At 41.1% G+C, this 26411-nt stretch overlaps 1 protein-coding gene across 3 annotated transcripts in view; it reads left to right on the plus strand.

The window, feature by feature from the left end:
* SRGAP1 (SLIT-ROBO Rho GTPase activating protein 1) overlaps positions 1–26411 on the plus strand; it is a 299333-nt gene that overhangs the window by 264238 nt on the left and 8684 nt on the right. For all 3 annotated transcript variants that reach the window (XM_033959332.1, XM_033959333.1, XM_033959334.1), the window contains exons 17-19: positions 7791–8015; positions 12865–12944; positions 21142–21322. In XM_033959332.1, coding sequence (XP_033815223.1) covers positions 7791–8015; positions 12865–12944; positions 21142–21322 — 486 coding nt within the window. The remainder of the gene's footprint in view (positions 1–7790; positions 8016–12864; positions 12945–21141; positions 21323–26411) is intronic.

The following is a 26411-nucleotide window of genomic DNA, read 5'->3' on the forward strand; positions in this document are numbered from 1 at the left end:
ACAGTTTTTCTTGTAGCTGTCGCCTCGGTGAGAAGGGTCTTGGAGCTCCAGGCTCTATCATGCAGAGACCCTTTCCTCAAATTTACAGAGGCTGGAGTTTCAAAGCGCATCATACCTTCTTTTCTGCCAAAGATGGTCTCAGCCTTCCACATAAATCAGGAAGTCCAACTGCCCACTATCCTTACCATGGGATTGAAGAAAAAGGACAGAGTTTTGGTGTTATTGGATGTTAGGAGAGTTCTTTTCCGTTAACTTAAAGTGACAAATGATTTTCATCTCTCGTATCATCTTTTTGTACTGACAAGTCCTAGCCGCCTGGGGAAGAGCCAGCTTCTAAGGCTTCCATTTCAAGATAGATTCACATGGCTATTTCTTCAGTGTACATCAGGTGTGGTCAGTAATCACCAAATTCTTTGAAAGCACACACTGTGAGGGGTATGGCTTCTTTGTGGGCGGAGTTCCAGATAGTTCCTGAGTCCCAGATAGTTCCTAAGGAGATCTGTAGGGCAGCTAAGTGGTCCACTCTCCATACTTTTATGAAATTTTACAGGGTGGAGGTAGTGGCACAACTGGACACCTCGCCTGTTCTAGACTCAGGGGACTATTTTGGTATGTTCCACTGGTTCAAGATTCATATGCCTTTTACACTAGAAGGGAAGATTAGATTCTGACTTTGATGATCTTCTTTCTAATAGAAAGGCATATGGGTCTTGAAAGCCCACCCTATCAGATTTCATTTTAGTCTGCTTACTGTCTCGGACAAGTATGTATTTTCTTTATGCTTGTCTTTCTCCTTTTAAACAGGTCTGAAGAGTGGTGAAATAACTCTTTATTGCAAAAGGGCAATGAAAGACTATGGGAGAACTACATAAGTGTTAGTGCCAGTTGCACTAAGGTAGGTTGTTGTTAAGTTATATTCCAATTGGTTTCTTTAATTGTAATAGTATAAGAGCAGCACAGACTTGACTTTGTTGGGGAGTTCCCCGTGCCCCTCCTCTTTATCTCTCCTCTTATAATGGTTTTCAACTGCTTTGGTACAAACTGAGGAGATACAGCATAGTCCAGTGATACAGGAGGCAGAGCCAAAAAATGTAGATGATGCCTTCAACACAGCTCGTGATTACAGGTGCATAACCCACTGGTTCAAAACTCATATACCTTTCTACTAGAAAGAACATTATCACAGTAAGTATCTAGGACAAATGAAAATATTCAGCTCAAATCCACAAAATAAGGAAATCCAATACCATTAAGGAGGTTAAAAGGAAAAGCAAATTCTAAATAGGAAACAGTACTACTTGCAGATCATTATATTTAACTCCCCTAACACTCCAACCATCAGAGGTTAATGCAGAAATCCTCCCAGGTGTGAGGGTTCCCAAAAAACATATGTATTAGACCAGTGGTCTCAAACTCGCGGCCTGCCAGGCACTATTTTGAGGCCCTCGGTATGTTTACCATAATCACAAAAGTAAAAATAAAACAGTTTCTTGATCATATGTCTCTTTAGCTATAAATTGCAATATTATTATTAAGACTTAGCCAAAAGGAAAGATTTATAAACTATAAAGAGTTTTACCTCATGCAAAATTGTCACTTTCTGAGGCACTCCAAGTACATACAAATCCAAAATGTGGCCCCAGAAAAGTATTAGACCAACAGCAAATGATAAATTTGTATGGAAATTGTAAATAGAAAGTGGCCCCCAGTTGGATCACACCAGAGTGGAGTTGCAAAACTTGAACATCGTGTGTTTCCTGAAAAACATCTGGGAACGCCAAAACCCTCACACCCATAAACTATCTCTTCTTAGCTTTGAAATAATACTTCAATATTCAATCTCTATCAGCAATAGTTGCGTGCCACCACCAGTGTCCCACAAGAAATTTCAGATATTGCCCACCAGAGAACTAAAATCTTAGTCGACAGTAAGATCCATCAACACTAACACAGCATGTTCAGGCAGATAATTAAATGAATAATAGATGGTATTACTCCTTGAGTTAAATGCAATACTTTCATAAAATATCTCTTAAATTTTTCTCTAAGTAAGCAATTTTGTTTTCCTGGGGATTCAAGAATCTCAGGTTTACACATCTTATCTAGTTTTCCAGAATTTCCAGTTCAGATCTAATAAGCTGAAAGATCTGAAATGCATATAGAAAGTTTCAGGTATCTACTTCATCAACAACATTTTTTTTATTTGGCTAATGTAGGTTGCGGTGTACCACCAGGATCAGTTCTGTCACCACTTCTTTTTAACATCTTTCTAAGCCCACTTGCTACTTTAATTCAAGATCACAACATTAAAGCATTCATCTATGTAGATGATTTTATTAGCTTTTCCAGTATCCCCATTTAATATAGATTTAACCTCTTCAACAATACACAGATTCAATCTCAAATTGACTTAAAAATCACAGAGTGGTGCTTAATCAATCAAATGACACTTGCTGGATCACAGATTTATTGTCCCTTCTAACATATAACATAAGATTATTTGAAACTGATTTAACATCTGTGAAGTCTTTTTGTTACCTTGGAGTTGTGTTGATCATAAGAACATAAGAATAGCCTTACTTGGTCAGACCAATGGTCCATCAAGCACAGTAGCACGTTCTCACGGTGGCCAATCCAGGTCACTAGTACCTGGCAAAAACCCAAGGAGTAGCAATATTCCAAGCTACCGATACAGGGCAAGCAGTGGCTTCCCCCGTGTCTTTCTCAATAACAGACTATGGACTTTACCTCCAGGAATTTGTCCAAACCTTTCTTAAAACCACCTACACTATCTGCTCTTACCACATCCTCTGGCAACGCATTCCAGAGCTTAACTATTCTCTGAGTGAAAAAAAATTTTCTCCTATTGGTTTTAAGAACATTTCCCTGTAACTTCATTGAGTGTACCCTAGTCTTTGTAATTTTTGACAGAGTGAAAAATCGATCCACTTGTACTCATTCTTTTTTTTTTTTTTAAATTTAAATTTTTTCAAAACAACAATTCACAAGCATAATCTTGTTCCATGAAATACAGAGAAAGAAAAAGAGAACAGATTCCACCAACTTAATATATCAAATTTGAACAAAACAATTCAAATTGAAAATTAAAGAAATACATTTTTATCCCTTCCTTAGACCACTAAAAAGGGGGGGTGTGATAATCATATACAAGTTGGAGACATAAATTTAAGAATTTAATTTAAAGGAAAAGGCTTAATGAGGCACGGCTACCCTTCAATTTATTTTATCCTTTTCTACATCATACCTTGGTGATCCTTTAACTCTTAGTAATCTTTTTAACTTTTAGAAACTCCTTTAAATGTTCTGAAAAGAAGAAAACATATTTGACTCCCAAATACCTTACCAAACATTTACAGGGGTAAGCTAGAAGAAATGTAGCACCCAATTTAAGAGTTTCTTGTCGTAGGGAAAGAAATTCTTTCCTTCGCTCCTGAGTCACTTTAGAGACATCCGGATAAATCCAAATACGTTGTGCCCCAAATAATTTTTGAGAATTTTTAAAGTATAATCTTAAGATCATATTTAAATCTTGCTCAAAAACAAAAGATATTAGAAGTGTAGATCTTGCAGTATCTGGGTTCAAGGTTTGTTCCAAAAGAGCAGTAACATTGGCAAAGTCAATCTGTTCCTCTTGTCCATTATTTTTCTCTTGTTCAGCATTTTTTTCCTGAGGAAATTTTTTGTTTGGCAAATAATAAATCTTATTTAAAGGAGGAATATTTTCAGAAGAAATTCCCAAATTTTCAATCAAATATCTTTTGAAGAAATCAATAGGCGGAGTAACAGATGAAATTGGGAAATTCAATATACGAAGATTCAATCTCCTATTATAATTTTCAAATTGCTCTAATTTCCTATGTATAGAGGAATTATCTTTAATTATTGCTGTTTTAAACATTTGAAGCTGTTGTATATCCCCCTGTATCTGTTTGTTTTGGTTTGAGAAATCCAGTTTAACTGAGTCAATAGATTTAGTTAAAGTATCAATTTTAAAGTTGATATTTGTTACCTCCTCAGTATTTTTAGCCATAGAAGCCTCCATACGTTGCAGAAGCACCCAGATATCTCCCAAGGAAGCCTCCGATGGTGTAGGTGTAGATATGCTGATTGTTGGTTCTTTCAGCTTCCCTGCACTTGCTCGTTCCGGTCCAGCGCCCTCACCGGGCAGTCCCATGATTTCCCTTTCGGGGTCATGTTTCTCCCGCTGCTGAGTCCCGGCTGTAGCAGGACACCCGGGGACGAAAAGATCCGGAGGGGACAGAGATATTTCACTCCCCGAAAGGGAGAAAAGCTCTCCACCGCCTTCTCCCAAAACCGGGTCACCTCCTCCGATAACTCGGGTTGCCGTCGATTGAGTCGTAAAGAAGCGTTCCACCGTTTGCTGGATAGTTTGCTGCATGGGTGTCGAAGAGAGGGCTGGCGAGGGAACAGCCCTCAACACCCCTTTCCTTTTCGGCGGCATTGCACTCAAAAGAGAGGTAAGAGGAAAAAAAGCTCCTTCAAACATCCGGCAAACGTCCCGATCTTCTTACACCGCTTCACTGCGACTCACTCACCGCCGCCATCTTGTCACTCCCCCTGTACTCATTCTATTCCATTCAGGATTTTGTAGACTTCAGTCATAACTCCCCTCAGCCGTCTATTTTCCAAGCTGAAGAGCCCTATCTGTTTTAGTCTTTCCTCATACAAGAGGAGTTCCATCCTTTACCATCTTGGTTGCTCTATGAACCTTTTCTAGCATCACTATATCTTTCTTGAGATAAGGAGACCAGAATTGAACGCAATACTCCAAACGAGGTCACACCATGGAGCGGTACAGGGGCATTATGACATTCTTAGTTTTGTTAACCATCCCCTTTTTTAATAATTCCCAGCATCCTGTTTGCTTTTTTGGCTACCGCCACACATTGGGCGGAAGGTTTCATCGTATTGTCTACAATGACACCCAGATCCTTTTCTAGGGCGCTAACCCCCAAGGTGGACCCTAGCTTCCGGTAACTGTACTTCCCAATGTTGTTGTTCTTCCCAATGTGCATCACTTTGCATTTGTCCACATTAAATTTCATCTGCCACTTGGACCCCCAGTCTTCCAATTTCCTAAGGTCCGCCTGCAATTTTTCACAATCCGCATGCGTTTTAACAACTTTGAACAGTTTAGTGTCATCTGCAAGTTTAATCACCTCACTCGTCCTTCCAATTTCCAGATCATGTATAAATAAGTTAAATAGCACCGATCCCAGTACAGACCCCTGCAGCACTCCACTGTTTACTCTCCTCCATTGAGAAAAATGATCCTACTCTTTCGTTTGATTTTCAAATTTTACAGGTACTGAAGAAAGGATTTTTTTTATTTTTTATTTTTTGTTACGGCGTATTAAATCAATTAATTCTAACTTAGACTTCCAATCTCTGCATAATTTTCTTCATGCATTTTTCCTTTCAAGAATCAACTATTGTAATTCAGTGTATTGTGGAATTTCATCTGCCAACTTACATCATCTCCAAACACTTCAGAATTCTGCAGCACGATTTCTATGTAAAGCTATATTCCATGATTGCGTAACTCCATTATCAATACATTTGCATTGGTTACCAATTCAGTTTAGATGTCAATTTAAAATTCTGTGTTTAGCATTCAAAGCACTCCATAATAGTCAACCCTCTCATTTGGCATCTATAACTATTTCATACACATCATCTCGTTCATTACAATCCCTCAATGCTAACAGGCTAGTTCTTCCACTTCCAAAGTTAGCCCATTATGAATCCACTCAGTCAGCAGCATACTTTTTCATACTAAATCGGGTACAGTACATTCATAAAAAATACAATACAAGTAAATTATTCCAAAAAAGGACATAAATACTGCATTTGTTTGATTGTATTATCTTTACTTTTATTATTGGAGTACTTTTCCTTATTTGTAAATCACTTTTGTAAGCCACTTTGACCTATTGCAGCATGAACAAAGAAGCCTTCAGGGTTTAGCAATAGGCAAAGCAAAGGGCTGGGAGGGCTTGCTCACTTACCTGCCCTTTTGTGTCCCCATAGTGGAAACCAAATTAAGAGGTGCACTACATATACAGTGGTACCTTGGACTACGAGCATAATCCGTTCCAGGAGCATGCTCGTAATCCAAAATGCTCGTTTATCAAAGCGAGTTTGATCCGACCCCCCCCCCCCCCGACACGATTGGGCACCCCCCACCCCCCCGGCCGCTTCTTACCCTCATCTGGGCACTCTTGAAGATCGGCCTACTCGTCTGCTGGGCCGTGAGCATCTGAGCATGCTCAAGGCCTGCGAATTCACATTCTGAACGTGAACGTGAACTCGCAGGCCTTGAGCATGCTCAGATACTCAAGGCCCAGCAGACGAGTAGGCCGATCTTCAAGAGTGCCCAGATGAGGGTAAGAAGCGGCGGGGGGGTGCCCAATTGTGTCGGGGGGATGTCGGATCGTGGCAGGGGGGTGCCCAATCGTGTCGGGGGGGGTCGGATCGTGGCGAGGGGGTGCCGGTTCGAGGCAGGGGGGGGTGCTCGTAAATCGAGCCATGCTCGGTTTCCGAGGCACCGATTTTGCAAATGTTTTGCTCATCTTGCAAAACACTCGCAAACCGGTGCACTCGTAAACCGAGGTACCACTGTAGTTGCCATCTTGGATTCCCTATATGCAGCATTTTCCTAAGTTGTTTTTTATTTTTATTTTTTAAATAGTGTTTCTATTCACCTGTCTGTAGTTCCTTCCTAAAGTTGTATTGGAGTTCTGCATTAGCCAGTCAGTAGTCCTTCTAACATTTTTCCTAAACCACACGTCCATAAAGGTTAAACTGCACTGCATATTTTGGACTACAAGGGAGACTTGGCCTTCGGTCTGGACTCTGGAGCAGATGAAAGCCTGTAGAATTTTCACCCAGCTTTTTTTTCTTTTGGCCCAAACAGAGTGGGGGTTCACACTGGCAAATTCACACTTCCCAATTGTCTAGCAGATCCTACATTTCATTCACGTTTGTCTAGGCTGGGCTGATTCTAGATGATCATGTCATGTCCCATAATGTCAGAGCTATAGCTGTGTTAGTAGTCCAATTGAGATCAGCCTCCATAGAGGAGATTGCAGAGCTGTGACATGGACATCTCCCCATATATTCACAATCCACTACTACCTAGATCAAGACCCTGACCTAACAGTAGGCTTAGCCAAACAGAATCTGTTTGGGATTTAGAATTAAATTTCATCCCCCATAAACCCTTCTCAATTAGTTCTAGACTGTCTTCAAAAAGGTGATCAAATAATAAAGCAGACTGTTGCTTCTGGAAATATTAATGTCTGCCTATTGCAGTGCCACTTGAGGTTCACCCTGCCTTTTTTTATATATAGAAGGCAGCCTGTAGCTGGGGCTCCCATGTTCGAAGATTTGCAGTCCAGCTTGTCATTCAGAGAAAACAAAGTGAATAACCTGTAGCAGGTGTTCTCCAAAGACACTAAGACTTGAATCCTCACCCAAGCCCCCTAGCTACCCCATGTTTCTAATTGTATTCTTCTAGCTAGTAATAGACTGAGAGTCCCACACAAATGTGACAGGCAGCAACAGGTGCACATGTGCGGTGACCCAAATCTAGAAAAGTTGCTGAGGTACAGTTTCCTGTTCCAGGTTTTGTCAATGACATTGCCCAGTTATAAGGATTCAAGTCCCCAATGTCAATCTAATCATAGAGCCCAAGGAGATTTTCTTTTAATCTTTTTATTTTCTCCTCTTTATTTCCTGTGAAACAGTCTTTCACAATACAGTGATGAGAACATGATGGACCCATGCAACTTGGCAATTTGTTTTGGTCCAACATTGATGCCTGTTCCAGATATACAAGACCAAGTATCCTGTCAAGCTCATGTGAATGAAATCATCAAAACCATAATCATCCATCATGAGATCATTTTCCCAGATGCTAAAGAACTGGAGGGTCCTGTGTATGAGAAATGTATGGCTGGTGATGACTACTGGTGAGTGTTTGTTATCTTTCTACTATTACTTGTCAAATGCCTCTGATGTGAATAAATGACAATTTATTCAACAGGACAGTGATTGTGGGGAGATTAAAATAATAAAAGTAGGATGAAATTAGGGAAAATAATTCACTTAAAATGTTACACTGCATGACTATAATGTAGAGAAGTGTCAAATTTTTTCAAAGAACTTGTATTACCTCTTATTCAGCTAGCCTCCAGTAATGAGGATTACAAAAAACCGATTGTCTAGAAACTCTTCCTCTTTCTAGAAAAGTCAGAACAAAAAGTTCATAGGAATGGATTGGTTCAGAGCCAGTGCAAGGATGGTAGGCACTCTAGGTGATCCTTTTAATCTTATGCACCTCTTCCCCCCTCCCCCAATTAACTTTCAGGCCCCTAGCCTACAAACCTCTCCCTCCCCCAAATATTTTGATAACAATCATGATCATCACACAAATATGGTTCTTTAAGTTTGTTTGGCTGTCAGAACCTATTGTTTTGCTATGACTGCAACTGCTTTTTGCTGCCCCCAAGAAGCTGCTAGGCAGTCACCCAGTCTTGCCTAATAGTTGTGCCAGTTCTGGATAGAGCTACATTAGAGACAAAGAAAGGAAAATCGAGCATTAGTCATGAGCAACTTATCAGCCATATGGTAAGTGTACAAGCCAATTTTTTTTTCGATCTCGTTTATTTTAGACTATCTGGTTTATATCTGCAGAACGAATATAGGTTTGCCCTAGAAACTTAGCAAAAGATTCTCAAAAGTTTAACACCGTCATTAAACTGTTTTCCGGCGGTTTAGCCTGTACGCAGTTTAGTGGCGGATTATCAAAACGGATTATCTCTGTCTTTAGCGAGATTTCTAGTAGTCTCCGACACTGACATGCAAATGGGCTCGTCAACATTTAAATGAGCCACTGTTTGTATCTTTTTGAAGGTACAGTCTTCAGTAAACATTATTCTAAATTAGGTCTCACTAGAGCCTTATGCAGAGGTAATATCACCTCCCTTTTTTCTACTGGTCATTTTTCTTCCTATGCACCCAAGAATCCTAGCTTTCGCCATCTTTTCTACTTTGGTGTGATGATCATGATTATTGAGTTTAAATACCAAAATCTTGGAGTGGAGTTGTAGACTATAGACTTTGAAAGTTAATTGGGAGTGGCAAAGATGTATGTAAGGTTAAAAAGGTTCATCTAGGATGCCCACTACCCTTGTACTAGCTCTAATCCATCCATTCCTATCTTCACCTACTACTGGGGCAAGATGAGAATACCAATAAACATATGAACATTTTGTTCTCACTTGAGTTTCCAGAAAAGGGAAGAGTTTCTGGATAACCTATTGTTTCTGGTTTTGATCCTTTCCCTGATGGCTAAATTGAACACCAAGTAATACAAAGCTCTTTGAAAAATATTGACACTTTTGTATTTTATATTCATATATCTTATGCTTTAACATTTTTTTTAATGAATTATTTTATCCATCTAGAACTCATAGCTATCATACCTGTGGTCTGGATAAAGATTGTATAAAGCAACTAGTATGTATTTTATTCTTTTCCTTTCCTGCTGAGGGTATGACACATACTTATAACAATATAGAAAAACAGCCTCAAAAGCTCAACAAGCATAGAGAGCAGAAAACTGCCCAAATGAACTATGCTTTCCTGGAGCACAGAAAACTATGATTGGCTGGTGTTACCAGAAAAAAAAAGAGCTCAACTAAAACCCACTTTTTTGTCAGAAAAAATAGTGTACTCCAAACAAACTGGCAGCACTATTTAAATCGTTTATCAAAAGCAGTCAGCCAGGAAAGCATAACTGTATGTAAGAAGAGGTTCTCCAAACTAAAAAATGCAGAGAGATCAAAAACCAAAAAATAGAAGACTTGTCTTTAGAGAAAACCCGAAACTAAGCAAAAGAGTAAAACTTATCATAGATATACAGTATGTAGTGAGTCTTCTGTTCCTGCTTCAGAAAGCCACTTTGTCCCTCTGCTAAGGCATCCTTTCCTGTCGTGAAATCTTAATACCGTTCTAAGGGCCGTCACTCAAAGACGCATCCCTTTTGGACTACACGGTCAAGACAGTATTCCTCAAGACAGAACACTTTCATTTCAAGCAGGCAAATTGAATGCCTGGCTTAGCAAAACTATTTTACATGCTTCAACCTATTATTCTTAAAAATTAGAAAATTGGTAAAGACTTATCTTTTTGATAAATTTGTCACTTGATTCTTTTTAGTTTCCCATTGTTCGTATTTCTTCAGTATCTGTACTATTCACTGATTGTTCAGTTCTCTTTTTTGTGAACTGCCTAGAACTGTGTGGTGTGGCGGTATACAAGAATAAAGTTATTGTTGTTATTATTCCTGGTGGCGATAGTCTCGGCAAGACATATCTTGGAATTGCAAGCTCTCTCGTGTAGAGAGCCCTTTCTCAGGAACACAAAGGCAGGTATAGCTCTCCGGGTTGTTCCTTTCTTCCTTCCGAAAGTTGTATCCGATTTTCACTTCCAGGAGGTTTATCTGCCTGCTTTTCAACCTATAGGATCGGACAAGCAAGATAGGATGTTGAAGAAACTGGATGTGCAAATAGTTTTACTTCACTACTTAGAAAAGACTAATGACTTTCATCTTTCTGACCATCTGGTGTCTAAGGCCTTTATAGCCAGATGGATTTGCATGGATATATGTTCATTGCAGCCAGTTTCTATTAAGGCACACTCGATCAGGAGTGTTGCGTCTTCATGGATGGAGTCTTGGGCAGTTCCTCCTGCAGAGATTTGTAGAACAGCAGTTTGGTCTACTCTTTATACCTTTACAAGGTTTTATACAGTGGACTTGGTGGCTCAAGAGGACGCTGCCTTTGGGTCCTCGCTTTTGCAGGCAGGCTGTTCTGTCCCACCCCAGATGTCAGCCATTGCTTTGGTATGTCACCTAACATATGGACTCTTGAGATTAGGTTCTTACCTGGATAGTCTTCTTTCTGTTAATCGTCTTAGGAGTCCATATGGCCCACCCTCAGTATATCCTGTTTCGCCTGCTTTCTGACTCGGATATTTCTAGATTCCAGGCCTGGAGTTCTTCTCCTGTCAGCCAGGTGGCTAAGTGTAAGGAAATCCTGTAAAAGCAAGTGAATTGCTCTGCCTCTGGCTCCTTTGATGTTAGTGCTTCTTTGACACAGCAGGTTGGTTCACTATTATTGCTATGTTATAAACTCTTGTTTATAATTGTTCTTCTTTTTTCTAAGTTGCAGAACAGAATTGTACGATGTCCTTGGGGTCGTTCCCTGTACCACTCGTCCTCCTTTGTATTTTATTCCAGTGGAGATCGATTGCTTTCGAATGTACTGAAGGGAGCACTACACTCCACAGGCAATAAATATGGAAGGTGCTGAAAGTTGTGAGGGACACACTTCTGCAGAACTTGGTTCGCAGGAATGGATTGAATACCTAACACACAAATTCCTGACAAGAATAAAAAAAGATTATTACATTACATTATTATCTGTATACCACATAACCTTATTTTAGTTCTGTCTGGTTCACAGCTTAAGAATCTGAAACAATCTCAGGAGTCACAACAGAATAACAGATTGTTAAATCCTAATCTTATATTACAAAAATTTATTGAATAGATAAGTTTTCAAGAGTTTTCTGAAATTATCCAGGTACGAGTCTAATCTTTCAGTAAATATTTGCTATATTACGGGTCATTTTACATGCTAAATGCTGAGCTGCCCATTCTCTTCTTATGGTTAACTCAGTATTTAGCATGCACTGCTTGGCAGTTCACCTTTGTAAAAACCTGCCTTAGAGTTTAAAGTAAATTAAAGAAGTACAAGTATGAAGTTGGACTGATGATAGGATACGGTGAATAAATCCCATTTAAAAGAGAGAAGATATCACCTCTGATGGTCCAGTACCTTAAAAAATAAGATTTTGATAGTGAATTACAGTGGTGGGTGTAAGGTTTTGCAGGGGGTGATGTAACAGACAAGCCTCCTATATGTAAGATGGCGGCCTTACAATCCGCTAGGTCCCGGGTTCAGTACCCTCATAGAAGGTTCAGTAGGAAGTGAAATTAATGACAATGACAGCCAAGAGTGATTTGCATAAAGAATATATTGTGCAGAAATAGGCTTAATATTACAGAAAGGCAATGTTTAGAAAGATACTAATGTACAGAAAGATTTTCTATTATGTAGCTGCTTCTGTGCTCTTGTGAATGAGAGAGAAAAGAGAACTTCCTGAATAGTTCCTATGAGGGCAAAGAGAGAGAGAAACAAGGGTCCAGAGAGAGGGGGGTGTTGTAGAGAGGAGGCTTTTATAGGTTGGAATCTTATTCTTAAAATAGAACCTATTGTATTTTACAGTAATCTTTCTGTTTATAATTTGTATACTGATTGAAACAGTGGCTAGCTTAATTGATAAGGAAGGTGACACTTACTGGAATAGAAGATGGAATTAGTCTGACTGGCTTCTTTGTCCCATTCAAGTAGCATACCTTCTTGATAAACAATCCAGTCTGGCTAGATGCTTAATGTATGTATGAATTCTGTGCATGAGCATTTCGGGTCTATCTGCATCAACATTCTAGAGTCAGATTGATATAATGTCCCATAGGCCTCTGTTGACGTTGGTTAGGCCAACAGAAAATGCTGACAGCTAACAATGTAAGGCTGGGCTGACAGTGGGTACACTTGATGAACCATTTAATAAAACATATATTCAATATATGTCTTCTTAAACCACATTTATGGTATTATTTCATTTATAAATTCTTAAGTGAGATTCTGTTCCCCCCCTAGTGTTTAATCAATGGTTATTTGTGTTTAACAGTGATAGCCCCTATAGTGAGCATGGAACATTAGAAGAAGCGGAACAAGATGCTGGTACTGAGCCCCACACGAGCGAAGATGGTATGTCTCTCATAATCTCTCTGTCTCTAGTGCTTTGGTAACGTATACATCACACAAGATTTTTGTTCCATTTTATGATTACCTTCTTTAATGCTAGAGAATTAAAGGCTGCCATTTTCTCTTCTTACATAGCCCAGACAACTGTTTGCTCCAGCTCTGACCTGATCCTGATATTTACATATTTATAAAGTTAAGAGACTTTTTCTTTTTTTCTGTCCCTTAAAAGCAGATGTGTGAATTGTCTTGTTTGATTGTTTCAAATTGAAGTTTTGGGATATTTTTTTAGATTTATGAAATAACTTAGGGCCCCTTTTACAAAACCACAGTAGCATTGCTACTGCAACTTTGTAAAAAAAAAAAAAATCCCTTAATTCTTTCAGTTTATTATAATAGAAATCTCTATAAAATCTACTTTTAAAAATGAGGTTTTTCTACCAGTAAACATTTATGAGTCTGGCCACTTTGGAAATACTGGATTCAGTTCAGAACAGGTAGAGCTAGAGATTCAGAGAGACTTCAAATGAGGTCAGATACAAATCATATCTGTCTAGTCAAATTGTTTACATCTTATATACAGTAGATTCAGATGGTGGTTGGTAAGAGGAGGGTGATTTGTTCTCAACTAGCTCATTCATCTCTAATTAATACATTATTTAGAAGGAGTGTCAATCTGTAGGGCCTTTCAATGTACAGTGGAACCTTGGTTTACGAGCATAATTCGTTCCAGAAGCATGCTCGTAAACCAAATTACTCGTATATCAAAGCGAGTTTCCCCATAGGAAGTAAGGGAAACTCACTTGATTGGTTCCACCTCCTCCCCCCCCCCCCCACGGCCACCGGCGCTGCTTCACTCTCCCACCACCACTTCCTCAAAAGACCCACCCCCACCCCCAAGGCCACTGATGCACTTCCACATCCCCCCTACAAACCGGCATCGCCCCCCCCTAGCAAATGCCGCTCTCCCCCCCTCCCATGAACCAGCATGGCCCCCTCCTCACAAACACCCGCCCGCCCAAGCTGAAGCCTTACCCCCATCTGGCACCGGCACGCAGCACTAACCCACAGGAGGTGCCAGTGCGAAGATTGTGCTGCTTGCCAGACTGGGCCTTGAGCATCTGCCTCTCTCCGAGATTCTCGGAGAGAACGAGATGGGGGTAAGGCTTCAGATGGGGGTAAGGCTTCAGTTTGGGCAGGCGGGCATTCACGACGGGGGGGCGATGCCGGTTAACGGGTGGGGGGACCGAGTCAATGCTCGGTTTGCAAGTCACGATTTGTGAAAATATTTTGCTCGTCTTGCAAAACACTTGCAAACTGCGTTACTCGCAAACCGAGGTTTGACTGTATTTGATTCAGCAGCTACTTGTAGTTTATCTTGACAGACTTTATAGATCATTTAGCAGGAGCAAGCAGCCTCATTTTAGATATTAGTGACGTTTTTTTCAGGATATAACCACCACTGGGATTCCCTGCTGTTTCTAGACTCTGTGAAGCTCAAACAATATCAAAACTATGTATACATTTTCCAATACTTTAAACCACCTTAAATCACCTTAACTAGATTACTGTAAAACTGAAATTTGTTAACCTTAGAGCAGCGTTGCTAAAAATAAAGTGTAAGCTTAATAAATGCATCCTTTAAGAAGACATTAAAACACAAATAGCTTGGAAACTGGGACACATTACCAGTGAAACATTTTTTTAAATATTGCTTCATATGGTTTCATGCAATTTGTTTAATTTTGTATTTGCACAAATTATATGACATATATGGGACCTCTTACAAAGGTGCGCTGCACAGTCTCCCATTCTATTCCTGTGAGTCGCTCAGCAGCGCACCTTTGTAAAAGCTTGTCATAGCTTTTAATATAAACATCTGTATACTGAGTCTGTTCACAAGAAAGATTTTACCTGTTAGCTACAAAATGCATCATATTAATAGGATTTATATTTGCAAATTAAAAGCAGCATATCTTAGAATTAAAGCTTTGGAATTGTACCTGCATATCAAATATTTCTGTGAAAGATTAGAGATACTTTAGGTTTTCACTATTAAATAAGAACATAAGAATTGCCATACTGGCTGAAGGCCCATCAAGCTCAGTATCCTGTTTCCAGCAGTGGCCAACCCAGATCCCAAGTATCTAGCTAGACCCAAGTAGTAAAACAGATTTTATGCTTCCTATCCGAGGAATAAGCCGTGGATTTTCCCAAGCCATCTCAATAATGGCCTATGGACTTCTCTTTTAGAAAATTATTCAAACTTTTTTTTAAACCCTGCTAAGCTAACTGATTTCACCACATTGTCCAGAGTTTAATTACATGTTATGTGAATAAATATTTTCTCCGGTTTGTTGTATTGCTTATGTGCTTGAATCCCTCCTCTTTCTCCCCCCAGTCTGGAAAAATTGTCTTGCATGAACCCAGCCTGTGGTACAAAAAGGTTTGAGGACCGCTGGATTATAGGCTAGATGGTAGGCTTCAAAGGGTGATGGTAAACGGTACCCCCTCGAAAACGTCAGCAGTGATGAGTGGAGTACCTCAAGGCTCCGTCTTGGGGCCGATTCTATTCAATTTATTCATAGGAGACTTGACTCAAGGACTTAGAGGAAAAGTATCACTGTTTGCCGACGATGCCAAACTATGCAACATAGTTGGCAAAAGCAGTGTGCCTGACTTTATGACGCAGGACCTAAGACAGCTTGAACAGTGGTCATCCACTTGGCAGCTAGGCTTCAATGCTAAAAAATGTAAAGTAATGCACCTAGGGAAAAAAAATCCACACAGAACTTACACACTAAATGGTGAAACCTTGTCCAGGACCACGGTGGAACGTGATTTAGGAGTGATCATTAGCGATGATATGAAGGCTGCCAATCAAGTAGAGAAGGCTTCGTCTAAGGCAAGACAAATGATGGGCTGTATCCGTAGGGGTTTTGTCAGCAGAAAACCTGAGGTCATAATGCCACTGTACAGATCCATGGTGAGACCTCATCTCGAGTATTGTGTTCAATTCTGGAGACCACACTACCGAAAAGATGTGTTGAGAATTGAGTCGGTTCAGCGAATGGCTACCAGAATGGTCTTGGGGCTCAGGGATCTCACGTATGAAGAAAGGTTAAAGAAACTGCGGATGTACTCGCTGGAGGAGCGAAGAGACAGAGGGGACATGATTGAGACCTTTAAGTATATTACTGGGCGTATAGAGGTGAAAGATGATATCTTCAGTCTTACAGGACCCTCGGTAACCAGAGGACACTCGCTGAAAATCAGGGGAGGGAAATTTCGGGGTGATGCTAGGAAGTACTTCTTCACCGAAAGGGTGGTCGATCATTGGAACGAGCTGCCTCAGCGGGTGATTGAGGCCAGCAGCGTGTTAGATTTCAAGAGAAAATGGGATATTCATGTAGGATCTCTAGGAGAGTAAGAATCAGGGAGTGGGTCATTGGTGTGGGCAGACTCGATGGGCTATGGCCCTTTTCTGCCGTCAATTTCTATGTTTCTATAGGGTAGGAGAGTATAGGAGTCCAACTCCTCCATAAGATAGTAACATAAGAACATAAGAATTGCCGCTGCTGGGTCAGACCAATGGTCCATCCTGCCCAGCAGTCCGCTCACGCGGTGGCCCCAAGGTCAAGACCAGTGCTCCAAATGAGTCCAGTCTTATCAGTTTAGCATGAACTTGTCCAACTTTGTCTTGAAACCCTGGAGGGCGTTCTCTCCCATAACAGACTCCGGAAGAGCACTCCAGCTTTCCACCACTCTCTGGGTGAAGAAGAACTTTCCTACGTTTGTACCGAATCTATCCCCTTTCAACTTTAGAAAGTGTCCTCTCGTTCTCCCTACCAATACAGAAGGAATTTGGAGAACCAATCCAAGACTGCTTGGTGGAGACCTATGTCTGAAAGCAGCTGAAAGAGGATGTCATGATGAACCACGTCAAATGCTGCAGATAAATCAAATTGAAGTAAAATAGAATATTTATTTTGAAATTTAATTTGTTGGATTTTAGAAAGAAGAGATATCAGTAAAGTTTCAGTACTAAACTTAGAACGGAATCTGTGTTGAAATGGCTGGAGTAGATACATTTTTTCCAAGTAATCACTAAGTTGGCTAGACTCTAACATTTTTGTCAGTAGGGATATGTTAGCAATTGGGTGATAATGAGAAGAAACAGAAGGGTCTAGATCAGGGGTCTCAAAGTCCCTCCCCGAGGGCCGCAATTCAGTCAGGCCCCCAGGACCTCCCCAGTGAACATGCACAAGATCCAATTACATGCACTGCTTTCATTGTATGCTAATAGATCTCATACATATTCACTGGGGAAATCCCGAAAACCCGACTAGTGCATTCTTGGTTGTCAAAAAAACAGCATAGGTACTGTGTGTGTCACTGCCAAGTTGTTCTGATTGGGGGCAAGGTAGGAGGGGGGAGAAAATAATATAATATTTGGGGAAAAACATTTTATAAACTATTCTTTTTGTTTCTCATATATGAGATCCTGTGATAGTTTTTAAGCAATTTGTGGACTGGATGTTTGTCTATGTACAATTTTCAGTAAAAATTATTTTATATATAGTACTTGTACCTCTGCTCTACTCCAGTCAAGACCCCCATGACCCTGAACCAGTCTCCTCTTCTGCTGTTGCCCTTAATTTTCAGCGCTATATGCTCGTGGGCGGTGGACCTGCCAAATCTCTAGAGAAATCAAAATAAGAAAAGAATGGTGGTTGGGGGGGGTTATTGCATTACTAGATTTTTATGTGGTAGATATTAATGTGCTATTGTGGTATAATTTGTATAATATATTCTTTTGTGCACTTGCTGTTCAATTTGAAAACGAATAAAGAATTATTAAAAAAAAGAAAAGAAGTAGAAGTTCCTTGGAGCCCATTAATGTTAGCTCCCAAAGAAAAGTCTTGCTTGGTCTATGTTGCTATGAGGGAAATGGTGGGGAGGAAGCTCAGAAACATCTTTAGGATGGAGACTGTAGGAAGCGCCTGGACCCTATTCAGGGACACCCTGCAGGAAGCACAAAGAATGTACGTCCCCAGTTTCAGGAAAGGCTGCAAGAACAAGCGGTCAAAGGACCCGGTTTGGATGTCAGCTGAAGTAAAGAGGGCAATAAATGACAAAAAAGTATCCTTCCGGAGATGGAAAAAGGACCCAACGGAGGAAAATCACCAGACGCACAGGAAATGCCAAAAGGAATGCCACCGAGAGGTTAGAAAAGCAAAAGGGGAATACGAAGAGGGGCTGGCCAGGGAGGCGAAAAACTTCAAGGCATTCTTCAGTTACGTAAAGGGGAAGCGACCAGCGAGAGAGGAGGTGGGGCCGTTGGACGATGGGGACAGGAAGGGAGTGATTAAGGAGGATAAAGAGGTAGCTGAGAGGTTGAACGCGTTCTTCTCGTCGGTTTTCACGAGAGAAGACACATCTAATATACCGGACTCAGAGGAGCTCACGAGTGGGGAACAGGCCGAAAAATTGGAGCACATAGAGGTAAGTAAGGAGGATGTCCTCAAACAGATAGACAGGTTAAAATGCGGCAAATCACCGGGCCCGGACGGGATCCACCCAAGGGTTCTGAAGGAACTAAGACAAGAAATAGCGGGCACAATCCAGCATGTATGCAACCTATCCTTGAAAACTGGAGAGGTACCAGAGGACTGGAAATTGGCGAATGTCACACCTATCTTCAAGAAGGGATCGAGGGGTGACCCCGGGAACTACAGGCCGGTGAGCCTGACTTCAATTATAGGGAAGATAGTGGAAGCTATGATCAAGGACGGCATTTGTGAGCACATCAAGAGAAATGGCCTACTGAGAACAAGCCAGCACGGATTCTGTAAGGGAAGGTCGTGCCTAACGAACCTTCTGTACTTCTTTGAGGGAATAAGCAGTCGGGTGGACAATGGGGAACCCATTGACATCATTTACCTCAATTTTCAAAAGGCTTTCGACAAGGTGCCACATGAAAGGCTGCTTAGGAAGCTGTGGAACCACGGGGTGGGAGGGGATGTGCACAGAAGGATCAAGCACTGGTTGTCGGGTAGACTGCAGAGGGTTGGAGTAAAGGGTCAATATTCTGACTGCCGGGGAGTCACAAGCGGTGTGCCACAGGGATCGGTGCTGGGGCCGTTACTCTTCAACATATTTATCAATGACCTGGAAACGGAGGCAAAGTGCGAGGTTATAAAATTTGCAGATGATACCAAACTGTGCGGCAGAGTTAGGTCCAGGGAGGAGTGTGAGGACCTGCAAAGGGACCTGGAGAAGCTGGAAGACTGGGCAAACAAATGGCAAATGCGCTTTAACGTGGAAAAATGCAAGGTCATGCATATAGGGAAAAAGAACCTGTTGTTCAACTACAAATTGGGGGGGGGCATTGTTGGGAGACAGCAGACTTGAGAGAGACTTGGGTGTGCTGGTCGATGCATCACTAAAGCCATCTGCACAGTGCGCAGCAGCCTCGAAAAAAGCCAACAGGATGCTGGGCATCATAAAGAGGGGCATCACAACCAGGACGCGGGAAGTCATCATGCCATTGTATCGAGCGATGGTGCGTCCACATCTGGAATACTGCGTTCAGTATTGGTCGCCATACCTCAAGAAGGACATGGCGGTACTTGAGAGAGTCCAAAGGAGAGCAACGAAACTGGTAAGAGGGCTGGAACACTGCCCATACGCCGAGAGGTTGGATAGGCTGGGGCTCTTCTCTCTGGAAAAAAGGAGGCTCAGGGGAGATATGATAGAGACCTTCAAGATCATGAGGGGCATAGAGAGGGTGGATAAGGACAGATTCTTCAGACTGAAGGGGACAACAGGTACGAGGGGGCATTCGGAGAAACTGAAGGGAGATAGGTTCAAGACAAATGCAAGGAAGTTTTTTTTCACCCAAAGGGTCGTGGACACTTGGAATGCGCTACCGGAGGAAGTGGTCAGGCAGAGTACGGTACAGGGATTCAAACAGGGATTGGATGGATTCCTGAGGGATAAAGGGATCGTGGGATACTGAGAGAAGTATCCAGGAAATAAGTATAGAAACCCGACCAGGTCGTGCATGTGCAAGACCGGAGGGTTAGGACTTCGATGGGAAGATAGGACTTCAATGGGAAACCAAGGTGGCAAGGGGGCCCCTTCTGGTGATTCAGACAGGTTTGGGCCGCCGCGGGAGCGGACTGCTGGGCATGATGGACCTATGGTCTGACCCGGCGGAGGCACTGCTTATGTTCTTATGTTCTTATGTCTCATGACTCCCACCCATTCGGATGTGTGCTTCTGTCCAACTTGGGGCCTGGGTTGATCTGAGACCTTCCTTCCTGAAGCCTACTCACACATCTGCTACTGCAGCCCTTGCTTTACTACTACTGCTTCACTACTTCTGACTGCCTCTACTTTGACTGTTCCACCTCTGCAGGTCTGTTAGCAACCAACCAGCAGAACCCAGGGTCTGGGGTGCTTCCACTGGAAGTGTTACTAATTTGAGTGCTGCTGCAGTCCCACAGCTGTGGAGGTGGAACAGTCAGAGAAGATGGTGGTGGCGGCAGTAACCGCAAATTAAGCCAATAGCAGCAGCAGGGGGGAGGATGGCCCCACTGGCCAAGCCTGATGTGTCAGTGGCAGAGCCACAAGAACAGTCATCAGTAGCAGTGATGGTGCTTTCCTTGAGGCTCTGACTAACGCCCTCCAAAGACTGGTACCTGCCTCCCCTCCTCCTAAACTAACAAGATTGTGCCAATCCTGCTCCAGTGATGACTGTTGCCACCAGCCCGTTGGAAACGTTGCTAATCTGTTCCTTCCCCTGCTTCTCAGAGTTTAATTAGCATGTTTGATTCTAGATCGGAATATGCATTAGTGTTTCAAGTCCCATCCAGAAATACAATTGCTGTTTTTTGCAGGGCCTGAAATGACACTGTGTAATGCCTGGAAGTAAAGCAATTTATACACCCCATTCCCCTCTTCTTTTCTTTCCTTCAGGGAGATTATGAACCAAATGGCAAAGTTATTCACAATCATTTCACTCCAAAGAGAGAGAGTCTCCATAATCTTGAATTAATTTTATACATAGGTCTGCAGAATACAGCTTCTTTGTGCATCTAACCTATCTGTTCAGCTAATTCTACCTGAGAAAATTAAAAAAAAACATTATAAGCAGTGTTTTTAAGATTCTAAAGTATATTTTACATCTTAATTGTAGAATATGAACCCATAGAAGCTATAGCCAAATTTGATTACATTGGAAGATCTGCACGAGAATTGTCCTTCAAAAAAGGGGCCTCTCTGCTTTTATATCATCGAGCATCGGAAGACTGGTGGGAAGGAAGGCATAATGGTATTGATGGACTGGTACCTCACCAGTACATAGTAGTGCAAGATATGTAAGTACTAAATTGCAAAGCTGGCTAATTTGCATGTCATAGCTAAAAATTCAGGGATCAATAATCAGCTACCTTGACGGCAATCAAAAAATATCTGGCTATTCAGCACCACTAACCAGACATAACATAACATCGTACTTCTTGACCGCGTAACCATAAATTCTATGTGGTTTAAAAAACTTATCTGGATAGTGGCAAATAGTCTATCTAGATAACTTAGGACTGCGTAATATCTGTCTTGAGTTATCATGATAGCAAACTTAATATTGCCACTATCTGGATAAGTTCCTAGACTGGCGGTCCAGAGGTGGTCTGTACAGAGGCACTATCCAGAAAGTATCTCTCATATCCTGGTGAGCAACATTTATCTAGATAGCAAATATTGTTATCCAGGTAGGCAACAGACTGTAAACCAGTGAAGCTAGAATACATATTTATTTAATTCAATTTATATCCCTTACTCCCCAGAGAGCTTAGAATGGGTTACATGATAACATACATAATAATTTAATAAACAAGACACAGAAGACTATGGCAATATGGGTTACGGTGGAGTTTGTCTAGTTTGATTTTTTTCTGGATAAACAGATGCATAAAGCATGCACAGAGAGAGTCAGGTTCAACATATATGAAGAATACATTTGTTTGGGAGTTAGTCTGTATGGTTGCTTAAGATGAAGAATTATGTGAAGACTTCTTTCACCGATGCTCCTTGAGCAAGTCACTTAACCTTCTTTAGGTACCAGCTTAGATCTAGCTTTACTAACCACTAATTTCAATTAACATGAGTTATTAGTAAATAGGCATAATTGAAAGTTATAGGACTTGCATTAAATAACACATTTTAAAATATTAACACATCAGTAAATATAGCTTATACATTTTAAGTGTTCTTGGGCAAGGAATTACCTATTATATCTGTCTGTTATGCACTTTAACATCGGATTGGAAAGGTGAGTAATAAAATCTAAATTTCAAATCGCTAATTTATTAAAGGACAAGCAGGCTATGAGTTTTTTTACAATTGGGTGATATCATCTGATAGAGCTTGAAATGATGAGATTTATTGCTGAGCTTCACAAATTTGTAGAGCTTTCCAACATCTCACACTGGTATCCTGCAGAGCCACATCAGTTCCCCTTTTTTTTCCATGGGCTCTCGAGAAATTTTTTGTGGTTAAAAGTAAATAAGAAAAAGCAAAAGAGAAATCCAACACAGTCTGCAGTGAAAACAATACACGGAAAACAAGGAAAAATTGCAGACAAAATGTACAAGATGCAGGCTATGTTTATTCTATCTTTTTTTTTCATAAATTTTTTTATTTTTCAAAATAAATATACATAGTATACAAATAATTATTATAAATATGCAAATATACAAAAGATAACTTAAACATGAAACAGACTATTTGCAAGTTTACACTGAGACCATCGGTCAGCGATTATCCTTAATTTACACAGGCTCATGTTTATTTTTATTTGCAGTTTAATTTGAAACCTTATCAACCTTGGACCCCTGAAGAAGGCGTGTTAACTGAAACACGGACCGTGTCAGGTCCCTTGTTTGTTAAAAGATGGTAACACTAACCGCATTTAATAATAGATAGAATAAACATAGCCTGCATCTTGTACATTTTGTCTGCAGTTTTTCTTGTTTCCCTAAAAGTAAATAAGAACACAAGATTTGTCACTGCTGGGTCAGACCAGTGGTCCATCGTGCCCAGCAGTCCGCTCACACCGTGGCCCTTAGGTCAAAGACCAGTGCCCTATTTGAGTCTAGTCTTATTTGCTTATGTTCTGTTCCAGTAGGAACTTATCCAACCTTGTCTTGAATCCCTGAAGGGTGCTTTCCCCTATAACAGCCTCCGCAAGAGCGTTCCAGACCTCCAACACTGTCTGGGTGAAGAAGAACTTCCTTAAGTTTGTACGGAATCTTTTCCCTTCTAACTTTAGCAAGTGCCTTCTCGTTCTCTTCACCTTGGAGAGGGTGAACAATCTCTCTTTCTCTACTAAGTCAATTCCCTTCAATATCTTGAATGTTTCGATCATGTCCCCTTTCAGTCTCCTCTTTTCAAGGGAGAAGAGGCCCAGTTTCTCTAATCTCTCACTGTACGGCAACTCCTAAAGCCCCTTAACCATTTTAGTCGCCCTTCTCTGGACCCTTTCGAGTAGTACTATGTCCTTCTTCATGTACGGTGACTAGTGTTGGATGCAGTATTCCAGGTGTGGGCGCACCATGGCCCGGTATAATAGCATGATAACCTTTTCATATGTGTTAGTGATCCCCTTCTTAATCATGGATTTACCAAAGGCAGGTCCTGCCAATCAAATCTGATTAGCTTCTTCGATTGGGTAACAAGACAACTGGATGCCGGGGAGTCCCTGGACGTAGTGTATTTGGACTTCAGCAAAGCTTTTGACAGCGTCCCACACCGTAGGTTATTGAACAAGTTGAAATCGCTGGGTTTAGGGGAAACACTAGCTGCATGGGTTAAGGATTGGCTGAGCGGTAGACTTCAGAGAGTGATGGTAAATGGTACCCCATCCAAAACATCGAATGTGACCAGTGGAGTACCACAGGGCTCGGTCTTGGGTCCAATCCTATTCAACATATTCATAAGTGATATGACCCAAGGGATCAGAGGAAAAATATCATTGTTCGCCGACGACGCCAAACTGTGCAACATAGTAGGTAAAAGCACTATGCCTGACAATATGACACAGGACCTACTACTATTAGAACAATGGTCATCGACTTGGCAGCTTAACTTCAATGCTAAAAAATGCAAAGTGATGCACCTGGGTAAAAGAAATCTGTACAGGACTTACACGTTAAATGGTGAGACCTTAGTTAGGACCACGGAAGAACGGGATTTAGGAGTAATCATTAGTGATGACATGAAAACTGCCAATCAGGTGGAAAAGGCTTCCTCTAAGGCAAGGCAAATGATGGGTTGTATCCGTAGAGGTTTTATCAGCAGGATGCCAGAGGTCATAATGCCACTGTACAGATCCATGGTGAGACCTCATTTGGAATATTGTGTTCAATTCTGGAGACCACATTACCGGAAAGATGTGCTGAGAATGGAGTCAGTTCAGCGGATGGCCACCAGGATGGTCTCGGGGCTCAAAGATCTTCCGTATGAAGTAAGGCTGAATAAATTACAGCTGTACTCACTTGAAGAACGAAGAGAGAGAGGGGACATGATCGAGACATTTAAATATATCACGGGTCGTATCGAGGTGGAAGAGGATATCTTCCGTCTTATAGGACCTTCTTCCACCAGAGGGCATCCGCTGAAAATCAGGGGAGGGAAATTTCATGGAGACTCCAGAAAGTATTTCTTCACTGAGAGGGTGGTCGATCTTTGGAATGAACTCCCACGGCAGGTGATTGAGGCCAACAGCGTATTAGATTTCAAAAATAAATGGGATATTCATGTGGGATCTCTAATGAGGTGAGGGCAGGGGGTGGTGAGCAAAATCAAAGAGAAGGGTCAATGGAGTGGGCAGACTTGATGGGCTTTGGCCCTTTTCTGCCGTCATTTTTCTATGTTTCTATTCCTAGCATTCTGTTCGCCCTGTGCATTGCGCGGACGGTTTCATTGACTTGTCTACAAGTACTCCCAAGTCTCTTTCCTGGTGGCTCTCTCTGAGTATAGCACCAGACATCCTGTATTAGTGCATATGATTTTTATTACCGACATGCATCACCTTGCAGTTTTCCACTTTTGCCATTTCGCAGCCCATTCCTCAAGCGTATTTATGACTCTTTGTAGGTCTTCACAATCCTTCTGTGTCCTCATTAGTCTGAATAACTTTGTATCGTGCCAATTTCTAGGTCGTTTATAAATATGTTGAAGAGCACAGGCCTGAGCACCGAACCCTGCGGCAATCCACTCATGATGCTTTTCCAGTCCATGTATTGTCCATTCACCCCCACTCTCTGTTTCCTATCTGCAACCAGTTTTTAATCCACGTGAGTATATCACCCTCGATTCCATGACTTGCAATTTTTCGAAGTACATGTTGGCTCACATTAGGTCATCTCAATTTCTTTTTACATTCTTTTTAGTGCACCCTACTTAGATTTTTGGCACACCTGCAATTTTGCACTGGCTTTCAGTGCAGTGGGTAGCATCAGAGTTTTGGAGGGACTATAGCAGATTGCGTAAGTCTAAATATATTTTAAATGGCCCAAAAAGACTTCACAATGACAAAAAAAATACATTAGATACTGAGGCCATTTTTAAAAAAAAGTTTTCCAAATGTAATTAGCAGCATTTACACGTATATATTGCATACACATATAAATACTGACTTCAGACAGCCTTTACTATTTATACATGGAGAGCCACACTAGGCAGAGATTTCAAATGAGTTTGGTTTGAGTAGGACTAAAATCTACACTTGTATTTGCCATTTTACAAAGAGAATACACATATATGAGGAACTATTTCCATACTGAGTTTTACACCAGCTCACAGGAACACAGAGCTTTTATTAAAAAGATTTTTAAGAGAATCATTATTCTTAATCCCATGTAGATTATTTCATCCTCCAAATTCAATCAGGAGAAAATTTTGGTCTTACCATTTAATTGGTGTCACTTATACAAGTAGGTGTAAAATGGATCAGTTATACGTGGAAGTTATAAAATTACCACTTCCACATATAAGTGCCGACAGCTTCAAGTGGAAGTTGCTGGTTCCAGGCCATTACATATTTCAGTATAGGTTAAGAAGATTGAGAAGCATTTCTGGAGATGTTGCCTTTCAATAAATACTAAAGAGTGAATAGATATGAGCATGGGACATGTTGAGATAGTTGAAACTAATGGATTAACACTAACTCCTTGGCATGTCTCAATATGGGACAAGCCCAGTAAACCATTTATCTTAATGGATTCAAGCCATTCAGAATTTGCAAGACATTATCCAAATAATCCAACAGCTCAAAGATATGGAAATCGATCCTCATAGCTCGTTATTGGCAAAGACAAATCTAGTTCCCACTTCTGTGTAAGTTGTTCACAACCCTAATCATGTATAATCAAGGAACCTCTGTTACATTTCAGACATCAGGACCCT

Source organism: Geotrypetes seraphini, chromosome 9 (genome assembly GCF_902459505.1).
Source record: "Geotrypetes seraphini chromosome 9, aGeoSer1.1, whole genome shotgun sequence".
Taxonomy (NCBI): domain Eukaryota; kingdom Metazoa; phylum Chordata; class Amphibia; order Gymnophiona; family Dermophiidae; genus Geotrypetes; species Geotrypetes seraphini.